Here is a 20,054-nt window from a genome sequence, read left to right as displayed (position 1 = left end):
TGTGTCAGGGTATTAATTTACACGGAGCATGTGATGGAAATTCAAACAACCTTTCATGCCACCAGCTAGTCACACCTGCAACTCAGATAGAGCCCTTCTTTATGCAACTCGCAAACGGGAGTTACATTCTTAGAACGGATCACAGGTGCTGTGGCCTCGCGCCCGGGAAAAGTTATCTAGTACAAGTAACGTCCATGGTCAAATGTTGTATGCAAGCATTGTTCCCGAGCGGGCCTCCAGACATAGTGACTCCCCTCTGGCCTCGTCTGAATCTCTATTCTATACGAATTGATACATTAAGCAAAATGAAATCTGTACTTTTACAGACAACAGTGCCTATAACGTCATCTAAAGAGACGTATGATCTTCTAGTCGCAAGGACGGCTACTGAAGTCCATGACCTTTTATCAACAAATTGCCCCGTGCATTTCGTAGAAATGTTCAGCCAACTCCTTAACATGTCTAGTGCAACAAGCATCCCAGGCATATTTAAGACAGTCTTTACGGGACTGCTAACACCCTTCCAGGCAATTTTGGGAATCTTTCCTAATTTTGTGCACTCCATTTTTGGCGGCATTCCACTATTTTTGGGACTCGTTGCAGGGATTCTATTTTTGACCATCCTGCTACGTTATGGCAAGCCTCGGCTCAGACATAGCTCCCATGGGAATGGAAGAGACAATCCTAGCAATGCGCTACAGGGACAGGATAACTAACGTCCTCGGATTGGCCAGGCTGAGAGATCTAAACATGACCTGGTTCCTTTCATTCAGACCGATATGGCAAAATTGCATTTTACCTGTGCTACGGTGTATGCTTTGCGGCGATGAATGCGTGTTGGACATCTGTCTTTCACTTCCATCAGCAGTACCAATGGACGTCGATACTTTGCTCAGTCCAATAACGGCTCACGCATTGTGTTGTCCCCACGGCTACCAATCCTGATGACGGCATTCGTGGAGACTCCTGTACTACAGCCAAGTGGTAACAGTGGAGCGAGTGACAAAAGCAACATCATCCAGGTACAACGTTCTGTGAGCATTGCTGGTCCTGCCTTCGATGACAGCAATCATTCTCACACCTGCCAAGTTACAGCGCTATCTAATTTGGTTGAACTATCACCTGATTTTGTAGACCAATTCTTTGCGAGCCTGTCTGATACGATGTTCTCACCCATAGAGAAACAATAACTTTTGAAAAGCTTTCCGACACACAGCGTTCCCATGAACTCTGAATTCGGCCTTCAGTTTTGATCAACAAAAACTGCCAAGTGCTTTGGAAATATATTTTTCTTTGAATTGGACAATTTTTTAAATATTGACCCTCTTTTCTTGGCACGAATAATTCTTTGCTTAACGTAAAAACTATTCTTAGAGAACAGAAGCTTCACACTTCTATTTCTAAACACATCTAGAGACATAACAACATAACACCAGCCTCTAGCACACATGTTATTACGATGCATTTTTATGTGATGATTTATCTCGCATTTCTTCTGTCAGAGATACTTCATGTGTAATTCCTTTTGCATAATCGTTCATTAATTTCAAATGCAATAATTCTTTGAATGATTACTATGCTTTAAAAAACGTACAGTACCTAAATTCCATGTATTACAAGTACGCCTATTTCGAATGCATTTATGTATTTTGGGGTGGGCAATGTTACACATACATCTTATTGCTTAGTTTTAGTAATGTTGATGGACATGTATACGTGGAGTGGGTGTTGCGTGCTTATCTAGGTTCCTGATCGATACTGTGACCTTATGCCCCTATTCGGCTATAAATCCATTTATTCCCTATATTGGCATAACCGTTCAAGTGCGATTTTCTGAAAAGTCATCTCTGGCCTCACACGAACAGAGCCACATTCCAGCATGACTCTCTGCTACTTCCTTTGCGACCAATTAGTGCAATGACAGAGCAGCAGTCACTATCTGATATTCCTAGATAACACTCCGAGTTCTTCAACAAGATAAAAACTCAGCAAACCTGGAAATCCCCGCTTGCTATGTTTTGATTAGTAATGGAACTCTAATGAGCAACTGATAACTGTCACTTCCTAGTGACATCTTTAATTGACGTCTTATGTCCAGCAAACTTGCGTCAAACCCGGCACCTGTCAGGTATAAATATTACCAACGTTGCCTTAAGCAGTGAGCGAACATGTTGCTGATGCCAGCTGCCTGCATGACCCCGTGTTGGTAAAAACTAGCACTCTGTCGCTGCAGCCTGCTATCCTGTGGTGGTGAAGCTGCTGATTACCATTATCGCCGCCACAGCGCGAACTATGGTTCAGTACGCTTGAGGAGCCGTGCAGCCGTCCTCTGCGAAGACATCCAGCCGATTCCAGCTGCACGCGGACGCTGTCACCCCTCCTTCCTCGACGCGCTGAGAGAAGCCGCTGCATTTCTCGTGCAGAGAAATCCAGTCCCGGCGCTTCCAGTTTACCCTCGCGGGTGACTGGGATATCGAGAGAGACCCCTGAAGGAGATACCAATCCTCCATCATTCTATTCAGAGGTATGGTGTTGACTAAACCCTTAGACAAGAATTCTTGAAACAAACCTTGGCAAAACCAACTTAACTTAAGCTACTTACTTACTCCCCTTCTCACGTGTTAGGCTTAGGTCAGGCACACTGGGGTAGGCTTAGTTAGAAGCACCAGTTGAGTATGTTAGCCTAATGTATATATGACTGTATATATGTTTTATTACTTTTAAACCATTGTATGGCTAAGAAACCATATCAATGCTTTTACAGTTCTATTTCGCAATGCTTATCTTACTGTACGTACTTTTTATAATAACAGTTATTGCAATTGTGGCAATACATTTCTCTTGTACGAGAAGAAAGACTGTTCAATAAATGTTAACCCTTTATTGATAAACGCCCGTCTCTCTATTCTCTACATACTGTGAAAGTAAACTGCACTAGACTGACTGAGTGAAATCTATGTCTATTGTTTCACACGACCCTAGAGATCGACTCTTGATCTGAGGAGCAAAGTTGTCATGTTGCACGGTTGTTGGAAAACTGAATCCCTTCTTGTCTGTGCCAAGGAAGCTGATCACTTCCTATGCAGAGAAGAAAGTTTCCAGTGACCTCTGAGCTAGTTGGTAACACAACCCAATTAAGTTTAGCATAGTCAGTGGAGGCCTGGAATATAAGCAGTTCCACGTCGATACTACTGTTTATGTTATTCCAATGCGCAGGGCCTAGTGGGAAACTAGGAACTACACTACAAAATGATCTGAATAGTTGGGTCTGAGGTACACTATTTATCCTGGGTGCCAGCTTTGATGTAGGAGAAGTTTCTAGAGGCTTATACCCCCTGAGGGGTCTGGAGCTTCCTCCCTTCCTGCCGTGGCAAAAATAAATAATGTGAAACCCTTTGTGAGTGTGCTGAGGCAGAGTCTTTGTGAAGTACAAGTGCAGTAGGTGACAGCTCCTACCCAGGGCACAGGGTCAGACTGATTTGCATATAGCCATGTCTGAACTGGGGTGGCAGAGTGGGCTAAAGAACAGTGATGGATTAAACCCAGATCTTTTGACTGGGTGTGAGTGTTTGATTGATTCAGATGCTCTGTCCATCACCACCCCCTTTCGTACCGCTTTTGGCTGCCATAAGTGTGGCAGGGTATGCTCAGACGTGAGTCCCTTGCTCACTTTGCCACTGGATTCAAGCAAGCCAGGCTGAAGACGGCTGGAATGCCAGAAACCGGTCCTCGGAAGCTTGTTTCCGGTCCAGGGAAGACACGGCTTGGCAGTTCGGGCTGGACTGTTCCCATGAGGCACAGGGTCAGACTGATTTGCATATAGCCATGTCTGAACGGGGTGGCAGAGTGGGCTAAAGAACGGTGATGAATTAAACCCAGATCCTTTGACTGGGTGTGAGTGTTTGATTGATTCAGATGCTCTGTCCATCACCACCCCCTTTCGTACAGCTCCTACTCCTAATCATGATAGATACGATCCATCCTGCCATCACCTAACTCCCCTTTGTCTCACTGTCTGGGAGGAATACCAGAGACAAATCGCCAGCAAACACCTGGTCATGTGACCCAAGTTTCAGGCTGCAAGCAGCAAATGTCTGGGACGAAGAAATGCCAACTTTGTAAAATGAGTGTGTAAATGATTGACATTTCGAGAGAATTGTGGAGAGGGTTTTAAATTACACACTCTGAATTTCTACCTACTCCCAATTAAAGGTTATCACTTATTAAATGTTGTCAAGAACCCCAATGCAATCCTAGGGGAGAGGGAGGCCTTGCAGTAGTAAAAAACAATTTTAGGATTTTTTACTACAAGGACACATAACATATAAAAGTATATGTCCTACTTGTTGAATACATGGTACCCTGCCCTCTAGGCTGTGTAGGGCCTATCCTAAGGGTGACTTACACATATTAAAATGGAAGGTTTAAGCCTGGCAAATGGTTAATTTTCTAAGTCGGAATGGCAGGTTAAAACTGCACACACAGGCTGCAGTGGCTGGCCTGAGATACATTTAAAGTTTACTTAAGCAGGTGACACAATAAGTGCTGCAGGCCCACTAGTAGTAGTTAATTTACAGGCCCTGGGTACAGATAGTACTGCTGTACCAGGTACTTATTAGTAAATCAAATGTGCCAGTTCAGCGCCAGTCAATGTTGCCATGTTTTAGTGAGCACACGCACTTAAGACTCTTCCAATGCTAACTGGTGCTAAAGATCACAAAGGAGAGCAAGAACAAGATCAGCTAAAATAGGGAAGGTGAAGGGAAAATGTTTTGGGGGAAGACCACCCTAGGACTGACGTATTTAACAGTCAACCATAATACTGTTTCTAAACTCGTTTTCCATTTTTAAAGTGTGCCCAGGATACATTTCCGTCAGACCCCTTTTTCATTCATTAGATATCACTATATGAATTGATGCATGGTCTATACATAATGAATAATCATTACAAACAGCAGCTAAATTGATGGCTCCGGTTATCATCTTTGAGCAACAAACAAACATTATAAATCCCTGAAGTAGAACATGATAGATGTAATGGTATATTAGGTTTGTAAATTAGTCATTGTGGCAAAAAATTACAGATGAAAACATTATCAACTATTTCTATTTTTTCTTACTTATTTGTTTTTGGAGAAAAAATCATGAGCCATCAACATAAATGATCCCCTGAAGAATTCAGAATTTTGACTGACTTTCCGAAATGTATAGCTTTCTAGGTTCAACCATAGGTTTCAGACCTGTTTTTACCACAAACTGTAAGCAGGTAGAAACCACACAAATAGTGAAAATTGGCTACCACTTAATATTGCAAACTATGGTAAAAACATTTATTGATTTTACAAACCCGCCTGTTCCTCAAAGCTTGGCATAGGGTGATCTTGGCATTAACAATTGCTTTCACATGACATTTGTTGTTTTTTTTAAATCCAATTTTCTTGTCCAGCACATTTTTCCCATTTTTTTGTTTTTAAAGTGGCTTCATTTTGGCAATTTGATTGGATCCACTGGAGAACCCACTAACCCCCAATATCAAGAAAAGGGCTCAGCACAGTTGGGTGAAGATTCAGCATTTAAGGAATTAGGCACAATACCGGATTGTATGTGTTATCTTGCTCGCTCTTCCATGTGCTACCCCTCCTTAACTTTGTCCCCTTTCCACCCTTTGTATTGCTTTCTTTCCTCTCTCCCCTGTCGTGTCTGTTTCTTCCCCAACCATCCCCACCCACCTCCTTTTTGTAAACACCCCCATGGCCCCACCACATCCTTTGCTGCTCCTCCAGCCTCCCTCACTTGTCACCCACTTCATTATTCTACACTTTGAAAAACAGATGCAAATCATAGAACAGGTAGTGTAGTTCATTTAGGATCAAACTCTTTGCATCATGGAAAGGGGCGACCACTCGGTCCCCCCGAACGTATGGTGGGGTGCCCCGATCCCCCCGGGAAACCATATTGGGCGGGAGGCGTGTCTCGGCTGGTATGCCCGAAGTGGCGTAGCCGGGGCGCGCCTTTTCCCGCCCAAGAGGGGTTGTCCTAGACACCTACACCGTTGGACATGCCCCGTAGGCGGTTGGAGGAGGGTCCACGCCCCCCCCGAGGAAGAATAAAAGGAGCAACAATTCAAGAAAGCATCCTCTTGTTCCTGTGCTTGGAAGCTGCACCCCCTCGTTGCACGTGTGAGCCCGAGACGGAACAAGGAGCCAATTTTGAGAGCTTGTAATTTTTGTGTTTCTCTTTCAGTGAGTCGGAAGCTTTGGATCCAGGACCTCGAATCGAATATCCATAGACGATGCCTGGCAAGAAGGTCGGAAAGAAGGTTGGGACCGAACAAATGCTTCGCATGCTGGTAAAGGACATGGCGAACATGAAGAAACAGATGGCGGCAATGAATGGCACGGGTAGACCGAAGAAAGTCATCGGACCAGCATTGCCGGGAGTAGTCCCTGCCGGGAGAGGTAAAAGGGCCAGGAATAGGGCGGCATGAGGGGAGGCCCCGGTGCCCGAGTCCCCTCCAGCAAGCCCGGCCGGTCCGGTGGAGGCCCCAGTTCCGATCCCGAACGCGGGACAACCGATCCCTGTAGTAGTTACACCCGTTAGCGAAGAAGATATGCCCCCCGAACTGGCCGCCCAGTTGGCGACATGGTTGGGCAAGAACAACGAGAGTGGTGGGGCACCAGGAGACACGGCCGAAGAGGCCAGGTTAATAATGAAGCAGTTGCGGCAATCGAGAGATGCTGCGAAGGCACCTTGTCCTCTTGTTTCCCCACAGGTTCCCTCGGAAAGGCCGGCGGCAAGCGTTGGAGCGGCAGCAACAACAGATACAGCTACCGGTTCGGGTAAGCAGCCGTTGCCAATAGCGAGGATGGGATCGTTACCCTCAAGGAGGGAAAGGGTGGTGCAGCATATTCCGATGGATGTGAAAGAAAGGATCTGGGCTGATAAATATGTGAATATGTTTTCTCTGTTGACCGATCACTATGAGATAGAGCACGTTAAAAATCAGAAGGAGTTGTTACATCCGAGTGTATGGCGTGCAAAAATGGCGGGTTTCAGAGTAGATGAAACGATCGCTAATTGGGCCAGGGCCTTTGGAATGTTCACTGCAATCATGGGGGAACGTAGGCCTGAACTGTTGGCGGAATTAGCCTGTTATCAAACACGTATTATGGAATTTTATGAATCATACGAAGGCAATCAATGGATGAGTTATGATAACAAATTTCGTAAAGCCAAGGAGCACGACTCATCCCTGACGTGGGATTGTTTCGACTCCATTTCATGGCAGAAGCAGGGTATGACGAACTCGGCGAAGTCGTCTTCTTTTGGCGGGAATGGGACAGAGCCTTCCCGCCATTATTCGGCGGCGCCCTTTCGGGCAGGCGCCAACGGGGATCAGCACACAAAGAATAATGGGAACTCAGGTAAAAAAGGGGTCTGTTGGAGCTTTAACAGAGGCAAGTGCACTAGGCCACAAGGGACATGCAAGTTCAGGCATGAGTGTGCAGGGTGCGGGCAGTCTTCACACCCCGAGAGTTTGTGCAGAGACAAGAATGGTGAGACAGGAGGTAAAGGAGGAGCCAAACAGGTCTAACATCGACCGAGGGGCACCGTTACCTACTCCCGTTGACATCATGGCATTGATCCCTTGGCTGAACGAATACCCTGATCATGTCTCCGCTGGGGTGTTGCAAGATGGTTTCTCGTATGGTTTCCACATCCCGGCGGGGGATTTTCGGGGGGAAGCACAGTGTAAAAATCAACTATCTGTTCAACAAAATACGGCGGTGGTACAGGCAAAAATTGCAAAGGAGGTGACCCGAGGTCGGGTTGCGGGACCGTATGTGAATCCGCCTGTTGTTAACTTTGTTTGTTCACCGTTGGGAGTAGTCCCCAAGAAGGACCCGGGTGAGTTTCGATTAATCCATAATTTATCCGCTCCTAGGGGTCTTTCGGTGAACGATGCGATTGACCCGGGAGTTTGTTCGGTGCGGTACGCATCCTTTGAGGAGGCCGTCGCCATGTTGAATCGCCTGGGGCCCGGAGCGCTGATGGCTAAATCAGATATCGAGTCAGCGTTCCGGTTGCTCCCGGTACACCCACAAGATCAGCGTCTCTTAGGTTTTGTGTTTCAAGGGCGCTACTACATGGATAAATGTATGCCGATGGGTTGCTCCATCTCCTGTGCGTATTTTGAGAAGTTCAGTACTTTTTTGCAATGGGCGTTCACCAGAGCCACGGGCTTCACCCAGGTTATGCATTACCTTGATGATTTTCTGTTTCTGGGGGCAGCCGGGGGCACGGAATGTGAACAGGCTTTGAATGAATTTGTAATCTCATGAAAAGTTTCGGCGTGCCGTTGGCACCAGGCAAGACAGTGGGGCCATCTACTTCACTCGAGTTTCTGGGAATTGAGCTCGATTCAGTGGAGGGGTGCTTCCGTTTACCCGTGGAGAAGGTAATGAAATTTAAGGCCTCTCTTGGGATATGCCTTGGCGAGAGGAAAGTAACTCTCCATCAGTTGCAACAAACTGTGGGTCAGCTTAACTTTGCCCTTAGAGTAATACCGATGGCTCGCCCCTTTTCCCGCTCTATCGCACAAGCCATGGTGGGCCTCAAGGAAGGGCACCACCGCACAAGACTGTCAGCAGAGGTTCGCCAGGATATGCGCATATGGCTGGCATTTTTGGCGGATTTCAACGGTCGTATCGTGTGGAACAAATCGTCAGCTTCCTCCGAGGAGCTGGGGTTGTGGACCGACTCGGCAGGAAGTGTGGGCTTTGGCGCCATCTTTGGTAATCGATGGTCGGCGCAAACATGGCCGGCGTGGTGGCACGATAGTGGCCTCACAGGTAACATTGGGTTTCTTGAGCTGTTCGCCATTCTGGTAGCCTTGAAAACATGGCCAGAGGGGTTTCGTGATCACGCTGTAGTGTTCTGGTCTGATAATATGACTGTTGTGGAATGTATCAATAATCAGGCAGCACGCTGCAAGTGGATTTTGAGATTACTGAAGGAAATTGTCCTGCTATGAATGAGATTAAACGTCCACTTTAGGGCAAGACACGTGCCGGGGGTACTGAACCAGGCAGCTGATGCACTCTCTCGTTCCCATATGCAGGCCTTCCGGGGTTTTCTGCCCTCAGCGGACTTGGTGGCGGCACCATTTCCCGAAGCTCTCTGGTCTCTCGGTGCCCCGGATTACAAAACCTCGTGGGAGAGAGTCTAGCACCCAGGACAAGGAAGGCATATGAAGGAGTGTTCCGTTCCTATTGGTCATTTTTGGGTCCAGCTAGGGGGGAGCATTGGGGGCAGGAGGAGTATGTCCTGAAATTTCTGGTAGCATTACATCAGGCAGGCCGATCATTGGCAACAGCCAATAGGCACAGGGCCGCCATTGCCTTTATGACGCATGCGCATGGCATCCAGGACCCCACATCGTCCTTTCTCGTAAAGAAGGCACTGCGTGGGTGGCAACGCCTTGAGGGCCGTAGGGAGGATGAGAGGCACCCGATAGATCTAGCGAGGTTGTCCATGTTAATGTCCGTACTCCCTGCGACTTGTTCATCTCAAACGGAGACAGTGCTGTTCCGGGCCGCTTTTGCATTAGCATTCCATGGGGCTATGCGGGTAAGCGAGCTGGTAGCAAGGAATAAGCAGGATACGGGGGGAGGTCTGTGTCGAGAACACATTCAGATAAGGGGTGACACAATGGTGGTCACAATAGCCAAGTCCAAGACCGATCAGGGAGCCATCGGGGACAGTGTGGTAGTCCAGCGGATCCCGGGGTCTCCCATGTGCCCGGTAAAATGCGTGGAGGAGTATTTAGCGCAGAGGGCGGCATCATGGGGGGGGGAGCTTGCTGAGACACACCGACGCCACCCCACTGACTAGATTTCAGTTTCAGCGGGTGTTAACAATGGCAATCGCGGCAGCGGGCTTGGACCCGAGCGATTTTGGGACCCATTCCTTCCGGATAGGGGCGGCTACAGAGGCTACAGCCAGGGGTCTGAGTGTGGAGAAGGTGAAACAGTTGGGGCGTTGGTCTTCTAATTGTTACAAAAGGTATGTGCGGTTGCACATGTTGTGAAGCTAATGTCATGCACTCACGCTTCTTGTCTTCTGTTTGGTTTACAGTTTCGCGAGCAGGCTTTGCGGGGCGGACTGTGCAGTTGACCCGACACCTGGGGACCAGCGGTCAAAGATCACCGGCTGAGGGAAGAGTGGTGTGGGTCGTTGGCCACTCATACGTGAGGCGCGCCGCGGACGTATTCAAAGCAGGTGACATGATTCACGTGGCTGGGGAATACGGGTACAGGGTGACCTTCCACGGAAGGGGCGGGCTCTGTATTGACCAGTTTCAAGGTTTTATGGAGGGACTGTTAGGGCGGACAAGGTCACCGCCGTCTGTAATCATAGTGCATCTTGGGGGCAATGATTTGGTGACCATTGGTCGACGAGTACTTCTCGAGTTAATCTTATCCTCAGTAAGTTGGTTGGCGAGAAGGGTTCCGGGGTGCACGATTGCATGGTCACACATGATTCCTCGGAAGGTGTGGCGGGGGGCCCTCTCAGTGTCAGCCTTGAATCAATCGGTAAAGAAGGTTAATAACAAACTGGGTAGGTTGTTTCGTACAGGCAATTTGCATTGTGTTCCGCATGGATGTATCCGGGGGGACCATATGTATCTGGAAGACGGGGTCCATTTGTCCCGGGAGGGAAATGTCTTACTCATAGGTGACTTCATAGCTTGGTTAATAAGTTTGTGTAGCCATGACCTTTAGTAGGAGTTTTGTGGGGGGTCCGGATAGCCGGTCAACTATCCGGCCTGTGGCGGTAAGGTCATGATCGGTGAGCAGTAATTGGAAGATCCCTAGAGGTGGGGCGCCACCCATTATGGATGGGAGCGCCCGGGGGGAGGCGGCCATTGGCCCCTCACACGGGGAGGCGGTACCCTCTAAGGATGGGGCCGCTGAAAGGGAAGGCGGTCAAGGCCCCTCCCTGGGGAGGAGGGGCTACGGGCCCCTCCTGGGAATTTCCCGGGGCCAGGACATCCGCGACGGCGGATGTGGTAAGCAGTGTGGGGTGGGAGGGTGGTCTACGCTACCTTCTAGACACCTCACACGAGTCCTCGGACGACCACCAAGATGGCGTCGAGTAAATATGGGGCCCCCGTTAAGACAAGGGAAATTGGAAGTTGGCACAGAGGTACAGTCCTCTGTGCGCCCGCCCCTCACAAGTAAGGGGGGGAGTTCTGGTATTAGGGATCTGACACCGGTTACGACCTTGCCGTTGGCCCGTAATGTTAGGATGTACAATTTGAATTTTGAGAAATGCATTTACAGGATGTTTTAGAAATCGGCTAGGAGAACCTTTGTATTAGAGATATGTTAAGGTTAGCCAATAAACATCGTAATGTGTAAATGACATTGTACATGATATGAAACTGTTATTTTAATGTTTTAATTTTGTTTCATATTTTTAATAAATACGGCCGGGAGGGTAACTCCCTCCCGCCTTCCAAAAGCTCAAGAACTGTTTCCGTCTTCCCATTCTTGGGGATTGTGTTGGGAGGGGGTGACGGGTATCCCGGCCATATGGAAAGGGGCGACCACTCGGTCCCCCCGAACGTATGGTGGGGTGCCCCGATCCCCCCGGGAAACTATTTTGGGTGGGAGGCGTGTCTCGGCTGGTATGCCCGAAGTGGCGTAGCCGGGGCGCGCCTTTTCCCGCCCAAGAGGGGTTGTCCTAGACACCTACACCGTTGGACACGCCCCGTAGGAGGTTGGAGGAGGGTCCACGCCCCCCGAGAAAGAATAAAAGGAACAACAATTCAAGAAAGCATCCTCTTGTTCCTGTGCTTGGAAGCTGCACCCCCTCGTTGCACGTGTGAGCCCGAGACGGAACAAGGAGCCAATTTTGACCCACCCACCAGCCCCTGATGGCAGCGATTTGTATTGCAATAAAGTTGATTAATGAGGATATTATCTCTTTTCAGGTTGTTTCAAATAAAGTTGGATTGTTTTTTGATGTGACAATAAAATGGTTATTCTGTTTAGGCGAAATATTGCAGCTGAATTGAAAGAGCAGTAATGGCATAGTTAGAAGTGGATGCTAAAATGTCCATTATAACTGTTTATTCCGTCCTCATTAGGTTAAAAAGCTGTCGTATTTATTTTTTGGTCGGGCGGTAAGGTCATGATCGGTGAGCAGTAATTGGAAGATCCCAAGAGGTGGGGCGCCACCCATTATGGATGGGAGCGCCCAGGGGGAGGCGGCCATTGGCCCCTCACACGGGGAGGCGGTACCCTCTAAGGATGGGGCCGCCGAAAGGGAAGGCGGTCAAGGCCCCTCTCTGGGGAGGAGGGGCTACGGGCCCCTCCTGGGAATTTCCCGGGGCCAGGACATCCGCGACGGCGGATGTGGTAAGCAGTGTGGGGTGGGAGGGGGGTCTACGCTACCTTCTAAACACCTCACACGAGTCCTCGGACGACCACCAAGATGGCGTCGAGTAAATATGGGGCCCCCGTTAAGACAAGGGAAATTGGAAGTTGGCACAGAGGTACAGTCCTCTGTGCGCCCGCCCCTCACAAGTAAGGGGGGGGAGTTCTGGTATTAGGGATCTGACACCGGTTACGACCTTGCCGTTGGCCCGTAATGTTAGGATGTACAATTTGAATTTTGAGAAATGCATTTACAGGATGTTTTAGAAATTGGCTAGGAGAACCTTTGTATTAGAGATATGTTAAGGTTAGCCAATAAACATCGTAATGTGTAAATGAAATTGTACATGATATGAAACTGTTATTTTAATGTTTTAATTTTGTTTCATATTTTTAATAAATACGGCCGGGAGGGTAACTCCCTCCCGCCTTCCAAAAGCTCAAGAACTGTTTCCGTCTTCCCATTCTTGGGGATTGTGTTGGGAGGGGGTGACGGGTATCCCGGCCATACGAGAGTTTAGATATCTATATAGAAGCAAGAGGATTAAGCCGCCTATAATGCATACATCATTTTACAACTTCAGAAACATACCAAAAAACCTGACAGTAATGGCTTTTAAAAGGGACACTTACCAATCTTCAGATACCTTTTGTGTACACAAACAGAGCATACCCCAATTAATATCCATGCAAGTGTAGTTCCAATAACTGCTTTCATTAATACACTTAAAGAAGAGTCTTTTTCTGCGAATAAAGACAAAGTATTAATAATAACAAGTGAAACATGACACATTAGCTTTTTCTGATAATTGCTAACAGACAGATGGAGATTCAGATACATGTGGAGGTCTTGTGACTCCTTGCTCAGAGCTTATCCTACGATTCTATCCTAGGATGTTTACCATAACAGCCAAATAGTTAGTTCTATTGACCACAACATTAAACATTTGTTTATGTCTGTTAGTTCTATTGACCACAACATTAAACATTTGTTTATGTCTGTTAGGAACGCAACAAAGTGATGGTGATGGGAGAGAGACAGCGCTTTTTTTTCATTTTTGTGGAAAGAAGCAGCACTAGACATTTAATAGGCATATTAACTAGACTACAATGAGGTACTACGAATAGGTGGGAGGTAACTGCCTCAAATTTGTGTCTCACATTTCCAGTTGCTGAGTGATGTATTAATGCATCACAGTCTAGAGCGATGTAATGGGGATAATTTTGCGGCCACCTTCATATAGCTAGAAGTTATCAATGTGCTTCACCTACATCCCCCAGCTTCCAACCTATTATTAGACTTTGAGGAAACACATAGACCAAAAGATCCCCACTGAAGTGTGTAAGGAAGTGGCTCTTTTTGCATGATTACTACCAGTATATGGACTGTTGCTACTAGTTTTTCCGACTCTAAAGGGCACTGAAGTCTGTTTAGCAGGCCTCAGTGCACCTTCAAAGGTATATGTCCAATTGGCTCGCCCACAATTGGCATAAGTTGACTTACAGTCCCTGGGTACCATATACAAGGGACTTATAAATAAGTACCTCATGGCCTGCAACATTTGTTATACCATGAGTGTGAAAAAGCCAAGCAAGACTCCCCGTCTGCCATTACATTGCTGGCAGGCAAGGCAGTGCTCAAAATTTTATCTCGACTTTGCCATTTAAACTAATGAAAAAGTTTAGACTTTCCTTTTTATTAAATTTGTCACTCCCAAAGCAGGCCTATCAATCCTTAAGGCAGTGTTCTATGTATTAAAAGGTGAGACCTTTATATGTATTAACAAAAAAAAACATATTCTTTTTTTTACTGTATAAAGGCCAGTAGCCCCATTGGTGAGAACAGAGTTACACATTGGTAACTCACCTTTGCTAACTTCTGAATTAAAACAGCTAAAATTGATTCTTCAAGGTATCAAAAGAATTGTCGCATTAAACCTGATTTGATGCCCAAGTCAAATTTAATGTAACTTTTAAGTAAATGGCAACTTTGGAAAGTTGCCACTCTGTTGCTCAAAGTTCTCCAGTGACAGTTTACGTTTTTTGGCCACAAGACGGTGTGAGTCCAAAACACAAGCGTCAACGGGAAAGCCACCTTTGAAGGACACAAAGTGGCTTCACACAAGAAGGGCTGCTCTTTGGTTTGGCAATTCTTTCTCCCTCTCCGTCCCCAAAGCTAAACTGTCTACCTGAAAACGTTTTACAAAACATATGTAGTCCTTAAGTACTGACACCTCTAGGGTGTCCTACCAAGCTCTACACAGTGAGAGAGGGGTACTACCATTTTGGAAGTGGGCTTTTTGGGCATAGCTAGAAGTCACACATTGCAGAGAGCTGTTGTCAGATGGGAGGGGACATGGTAGCCCATCGGCTAATAGCCACTGCATCCCCTGAGGCCCAGTTCTGGGCATAAAAGCTGGCACCCAAAACTGACTTGTCTATCCTGGAGAGAGGACCAAAGAAGGACTACCCTGCTGTTCCCTAGACCAGGCAAAGAGAGGTTGCACCAAAGATAGGAAAATGCTGCATAAAGTGCCCTTCTCTAAGAACAGCCCACTCTTTGCTAGTCCAAGAGTCAGCATGTGCAGTCCTGTCTGGGGCTCAGGGATGTCAGACAATTGACTGTTGGACTCAAACTGCACTATGATGATTCTACTTGTTCCAGCAGACTTGGCTGCAACTTTTGAGCATCAAGCCCAGGTACCCAGGCTGTGCTTTGGCAGTCAGGCAATCTTGGCAGCCAAATCACCAAGGTAGCATCCTCAGCTTTGAGGGCCCTGTAGCTTTAACAGAAGATGTGACTCCATCTCTGGGTAAACAGCTAAAGGGAACCACTGGTTTTTCTGTAACTGGGTGACCAGTAGACTAGTGGCAACTAGTTTCTGGATGGACTTCAACCAGAGTACAAAGAACATCAAACCCCTGTGGCCAAAGTTATTTCACTGTGTTCATGAATTGGAGGGTGGGCCCGAGAAGATCCCTATCACGGGGCCAGCATCCTCAGCATCTTCATCATCCTGTATCCCTTGCATCTTACCCACTCTAATGAAGTCTATGGCGATTGACCCACATATCTTTAAAACTGGAAAGGAGACTGCTTTGACTGCAGAGTAACTGTCCTGCCAAGTCTCATTGACCCCTGTTACTCACTCCTTACTTGAGCTGGTCACCCAGACTGAGCCGGAGTAGTATTACTCAACTTAACAAAAGTTTTCCAAGTAACCACTAACCGCAGTAGTTGTCAATGCTTCTTTGTGATTTGTATGAAAAGCATTATTTTGCTCTATAATTTATATCTCGGAAACCCTCCTGTGGATTTTGTTGTTTGGGTGGAGTCAGATTTCATTTGTGTCATTTTTATTTCGTAGTCAACTGTTTTGGTAGTTTTAAATACTTTGCACTCGTTCCTTTGACAAAATCTGACAGCTCAATCCTGGGTAGGTGTGGCGTCGAGCAAAGGTTTTTACAACCAAGCCTAACTGGTTTCAAGAAGAGTTTATGAGCAGGCCCAGGTGGCGAACTCCGCTCCGCCAGCGGAGTTTTGCAAACTCTGTGCACATTTGGGAACGCGGAGTGCTGGCAAAACTCTGACTCCGCTTCGGAACGGAGTTTTCCCCTGCCCACGCTGAATATATATATATTTTTTAAACAGTTACCTGCTCTATCGTCTCCGGGCTGCCCATCTCCTTGCCATGGCTTCTCCTCCTTGCCGTCCTTGTCGGTCGCAAACCCCTATGTTGTACATCTCGCGTGGACTGCGGCGTCCACGAAAGACGTACAATGTAGGGGTTTGTCACCGTCGAGGGTGAGGAGAAGAGACCACAGCGAGGAGGAGGGTAGCCTGGAGAAGCCAGAGCAGGTAAGTGTTTTTGTTTTCAACTTTTAATTGACAGGGCAGAGCGGAGTTCCACTTAGTTTTTTTTCATTCCGTGGAACTTAGAGGAGTGTCACTACGCATACTCAGCCCAGGGTTATTTATGAGTTTATTACACAGCATATATTGAGCCGCTTCCAACAAAAGAGTTTTCAGGCGCTACCTTTCTTTCAGCAGCATCTGTAGTAAGTCACACAATTGAGCTCTAAAAGCTCCATATTTAAGTCCTACCTTTGTGCATCTTACCTTCAGCTGTCAAAGTACTGCTCAGCATTAATGGTTCAGACAATGACCTATGCTGCACAATACACATGTATATGTTTTCATTGTCTTCAATAGTTGGCTGCAGTCTTAAATAGCTTGTCACAGTATAGGTGCCATCTTGGTTTTTCTCAGGAGATCCAGTGCAGGTATCTTCTGAGATCACACCATATTTGTTTGTCCACCAACTTATCTTAAACGTTTTTGGGTAAAATCCTTCCATGTGACAAGAGACCGACTTTTCTGTTCCAATTTGAACTTCAATTTCTTTGGGTAACAGGCTTAATATTGGTTGAGCTGCATGAAAAAACATCTGACAATTAGTTTGAAGAAACCATAGTTTGTGGCGTTTTGACAAACCTAAATTAAGAAACTTCATGATTATTGTTTTTCTATGTTAGTTTTCAGTAATTGAGAGCATTCTCACTGAAGCTCCATTATTTATCTGTTACTAAGGACTAAAGCACAATCATTCACCAATTCTGTACATTTCTGGTGATTATACAGATTGAGCTCCATTTCACTACATATTTTGTATCATAGTTACATCATTTGATTTTCAAAATGTAACCCCCTAACAATCAAAGCACAGTTCCTGATACCAATACATACTTAGAGACATATTTAACATACTTTCCCGCAGCAAGCCACCTTCCTGTGCTGCACTGCATGAAAGGGCGCGAATGAACGGTATTTAACATCATACAGCACCTTCCTATCCTGTCCATGCGCTGATGAATTTCAGGAAGTTTAGCACCAACACAGGCACCCTTGCACAAAAGCAATCTCTTGAGGCATTTTCTTCTTTGTATGTGTGCTACAGATTGCATCAACACAAACCGGTAAAGAAGGGTCCTAGGGCATGTTTTTAGACCTCGCATGGACACATCCCCCAACAAACAACTTAGAAAACACAGAGTGCCCACAGGTCTAGAATAAGTAAACCTTAGTACGACATGAACCAACAAAATAAACACAAAGGAAGTGTAAACCGAGGATCCTAAAGGTATAGCTGATGAAATAGGGGTACCCCTTAGTGAATAAGGATACCCATCAGCCACTGTCCAATACCGCCCTAGTCATCATCTGGGCTTCCTTATAACCCTCATAACGTGGAATTTACGGGCCATACACAAGGACTAGATGTATATGTCCAATGGCTCAGAATGTATGAGGGGGTGTGAAATCAGGGTATTAAATGATATGTAACAAATAAATTGCAGTGCATAGAAGTGTGTGGAAAAATGAGTGTGATAATATTGGGTAAATGAGAGAGGCTTGAATTTATTGTTATCCCTCAGTTGCCCAAGGTTAAAAACAGTGCGAAGAATGGCAGTTTTAACAAATATCTTCCAGTGGAATCTATACTGTCAAACATGTTTCAGCAGAACAATTGGACACCATTGTCCTCTGTCTTCGTCAGGATCTAAATGAATATTTGCTACTGCAATGAGTGAAATATAATACAAATGCTAATCATAAACCATTTCACCTGGAATGCTAGGTTTTCTGGATTCACCTCTTGTTAGTGGATCACTGTTGTTAGATGATGTTGGTTTCATGTCATAGAAAGGAAATGCAAAAACATACATTGTTGGTGTCATTGAAAATTAATATCTAAATATAGCACAGTCGCCATTAAGCCAGTGTTAATAAAAAAGTAACAACAGACACAATATACTCAAATATGTATCCGGCCCTGCTTACCTAGTTAACAGGATGATAAGGAGTTCCTCAAGGATTGGTCGTTAATAGCCTGGAGGTGTACAAGAGATTGGCCCATTCTTATAATAAAAACTGTTAAGAGAGTGGCTGACACAATCCTTGTTGAAATTCAAGTTCTTGAATCCCCAAAAAAGACTACTATAAACAGCACCCTTTTCAAAAAAAGCCAGGAAGAGACAAACAAAAATAACAAAGAATTTAAAGATTCTATTCTTTTCATTAAAATAGAGAAGTTCAAGAAGGACCTAGCCAGATTCTCTGCTGAGAAGATTTATCCCTAAACAAGCGACTCTTACGTCCCACAAGATTTCAACAGGAATAGACGTACAGGAGGGTCGATATATGGGACTTCTAGCTCTGAGGATATTTCAAGTGACCCAGACTCATCCGGTAGAAGCAACACATCTACCAGGGGTCGAGGGAGAGGAAACCAACAGAGGTGGAGAGGTAGTAATCAAAATCAATTCCCACAGTGATGGCAACCTAGCCCTTGGGGCTATGACGGCCCAGGCTTCCCACATCAAATAGGGCCCTTTGTCCCTCAACAATTTCCAGCCAACTTTAATACTCAGCCTTTATTAGGCTTTGGCCGAGGCAGGTCGAGAGGCAGGCGACGGGGACCACAAGCACAAGTCTATTGGAGCCCCCTTCCGCCATCAATGGATCTGAGTAGTGGCAAGAAGAAACTTCAAGAACAACCAGGGCCTAGTGCCGGGACAGCCTCGTGATCAATTTAAGCTCAAGGATTCTTACAGAAAGCAAAGAGGCAGTACTCAGTAGAGGACTAGGATTTGTAGCTATGCATTAATGCGATCCCTTCCAAACCTGCATTGAAATGGCCAAATTTTTTTCGGAAAATCAGACTCCATTTCTTCTTTGCTAAAGATACTAGAGAAGAAATGGATGTAATAGACACCAACACTGGCCTTAAGAAACCATCTACCTTCAATCCACCTACATTAGACATGCCTGAAAGGTTTTAGCATTTGAACAGGCAGTGGAGAATGATATTGCCAGACTGAGCCAAGAGGAAAATCATTCCTTTGTAAACCTTCCTAAAATTGAGCAATGTTCTCTTCGGAGTCTCATGGCTGATGAACAACTGACCATAAAACCAGCCGACAAGGGCGGTGCGATTGTTCTATTGGATACCATCACTTACCAGACAGAGTGTCTCAGACAACTACAGGAAGACAAATCCTACCGTCCCCTTACCGAAGATCCTACCGAAAGATTTGGAACCATCATTGGTCATATGGTCGAAGAGGCTGTGGCGGAAGGATGGATCGCATCACAGGAGGCGGGCTTTCTCCGCACTACACATCCGACTATGCCATATTTCTATGTCCTGCCTAAGGTTCACAAGACACAGAGACCCCCACCTGGATGTCCTATAATATCAGGAATAAATTCTATTTTGGAGCCTTTATCTACCTTTGTAGACTATTTTCTATGTCCGATGGTTAAAGAAATGCCTACTTTCCTACAAAATACCAAAGACGTTCTGCATTTACTACCAGACATCGACTTTGACACCATGACAGATCACCTGGTGTCGTTCGACGTAGAATCGTTATATACCTCTATCCCTCAGGATGACACCTTAGAGGTTACAGCCACTTTGTTGACCAAGAGGAATCTTGATTCTATCACTCCTGTTTCAAGGACACGATCTACTTGCAGACATCAGGTACCAGCATGGGAAACGTTTTCCCTCCTAGTTTAGCGAATCTCTATGTTCACAACTTTGA

At 46.1% G+C, this 20,054-nt stretch overlaps 1 protein-coding gene across 1 annotated transcript in view; it reads right to left on the bottom strand.

Annotated features, from left to right (window-relative positions):
* The window catches only part of LOC147731089 (uncharacterized), a 407,202-nt gene that overhangs the window by 296,050 nt on the left and 91,098 nt on the right, over positions 1-20,054 (bottom strand). Inside the window, exons 3-4 of the mRNA XM_086956055.1 lie at positions 16,564-16,875; positions 13,077-13,187 (exon numbers count right to left, since the gene is read on the bottom strand). Of these exons, the coding sequence (XP_086812181.1) occupies positions 13,077-13,187; positions 16,564-16,875 (423 nt within the window). The remainder of the gene's footprint in view (positions 1-13,076; positions 13,188-16,563; positions 16,876-20,054) is intronic.

The sequence above is a fragment of the Lissotriton vulgaris genome, chromosome 2_1, assembly GCF_964263255.1.
Source record: "Lissotriton vulgaris chromosome 2_1, aLisVul1.2, whole genome shotgun sequence".
Taxonomy (NCBI): domain Eukaryota; kingdom Metazoa; phylum Chordata; class Amphibia; order Caudata; family Salamandridae; genus Lissotriton; species Lissotriton vulgaris.
The sequence above is the reverse complement of the archived record's forward strand: the minus strand, read 5'-3'. Positions and strand labels throughout refer to the sequence as shown.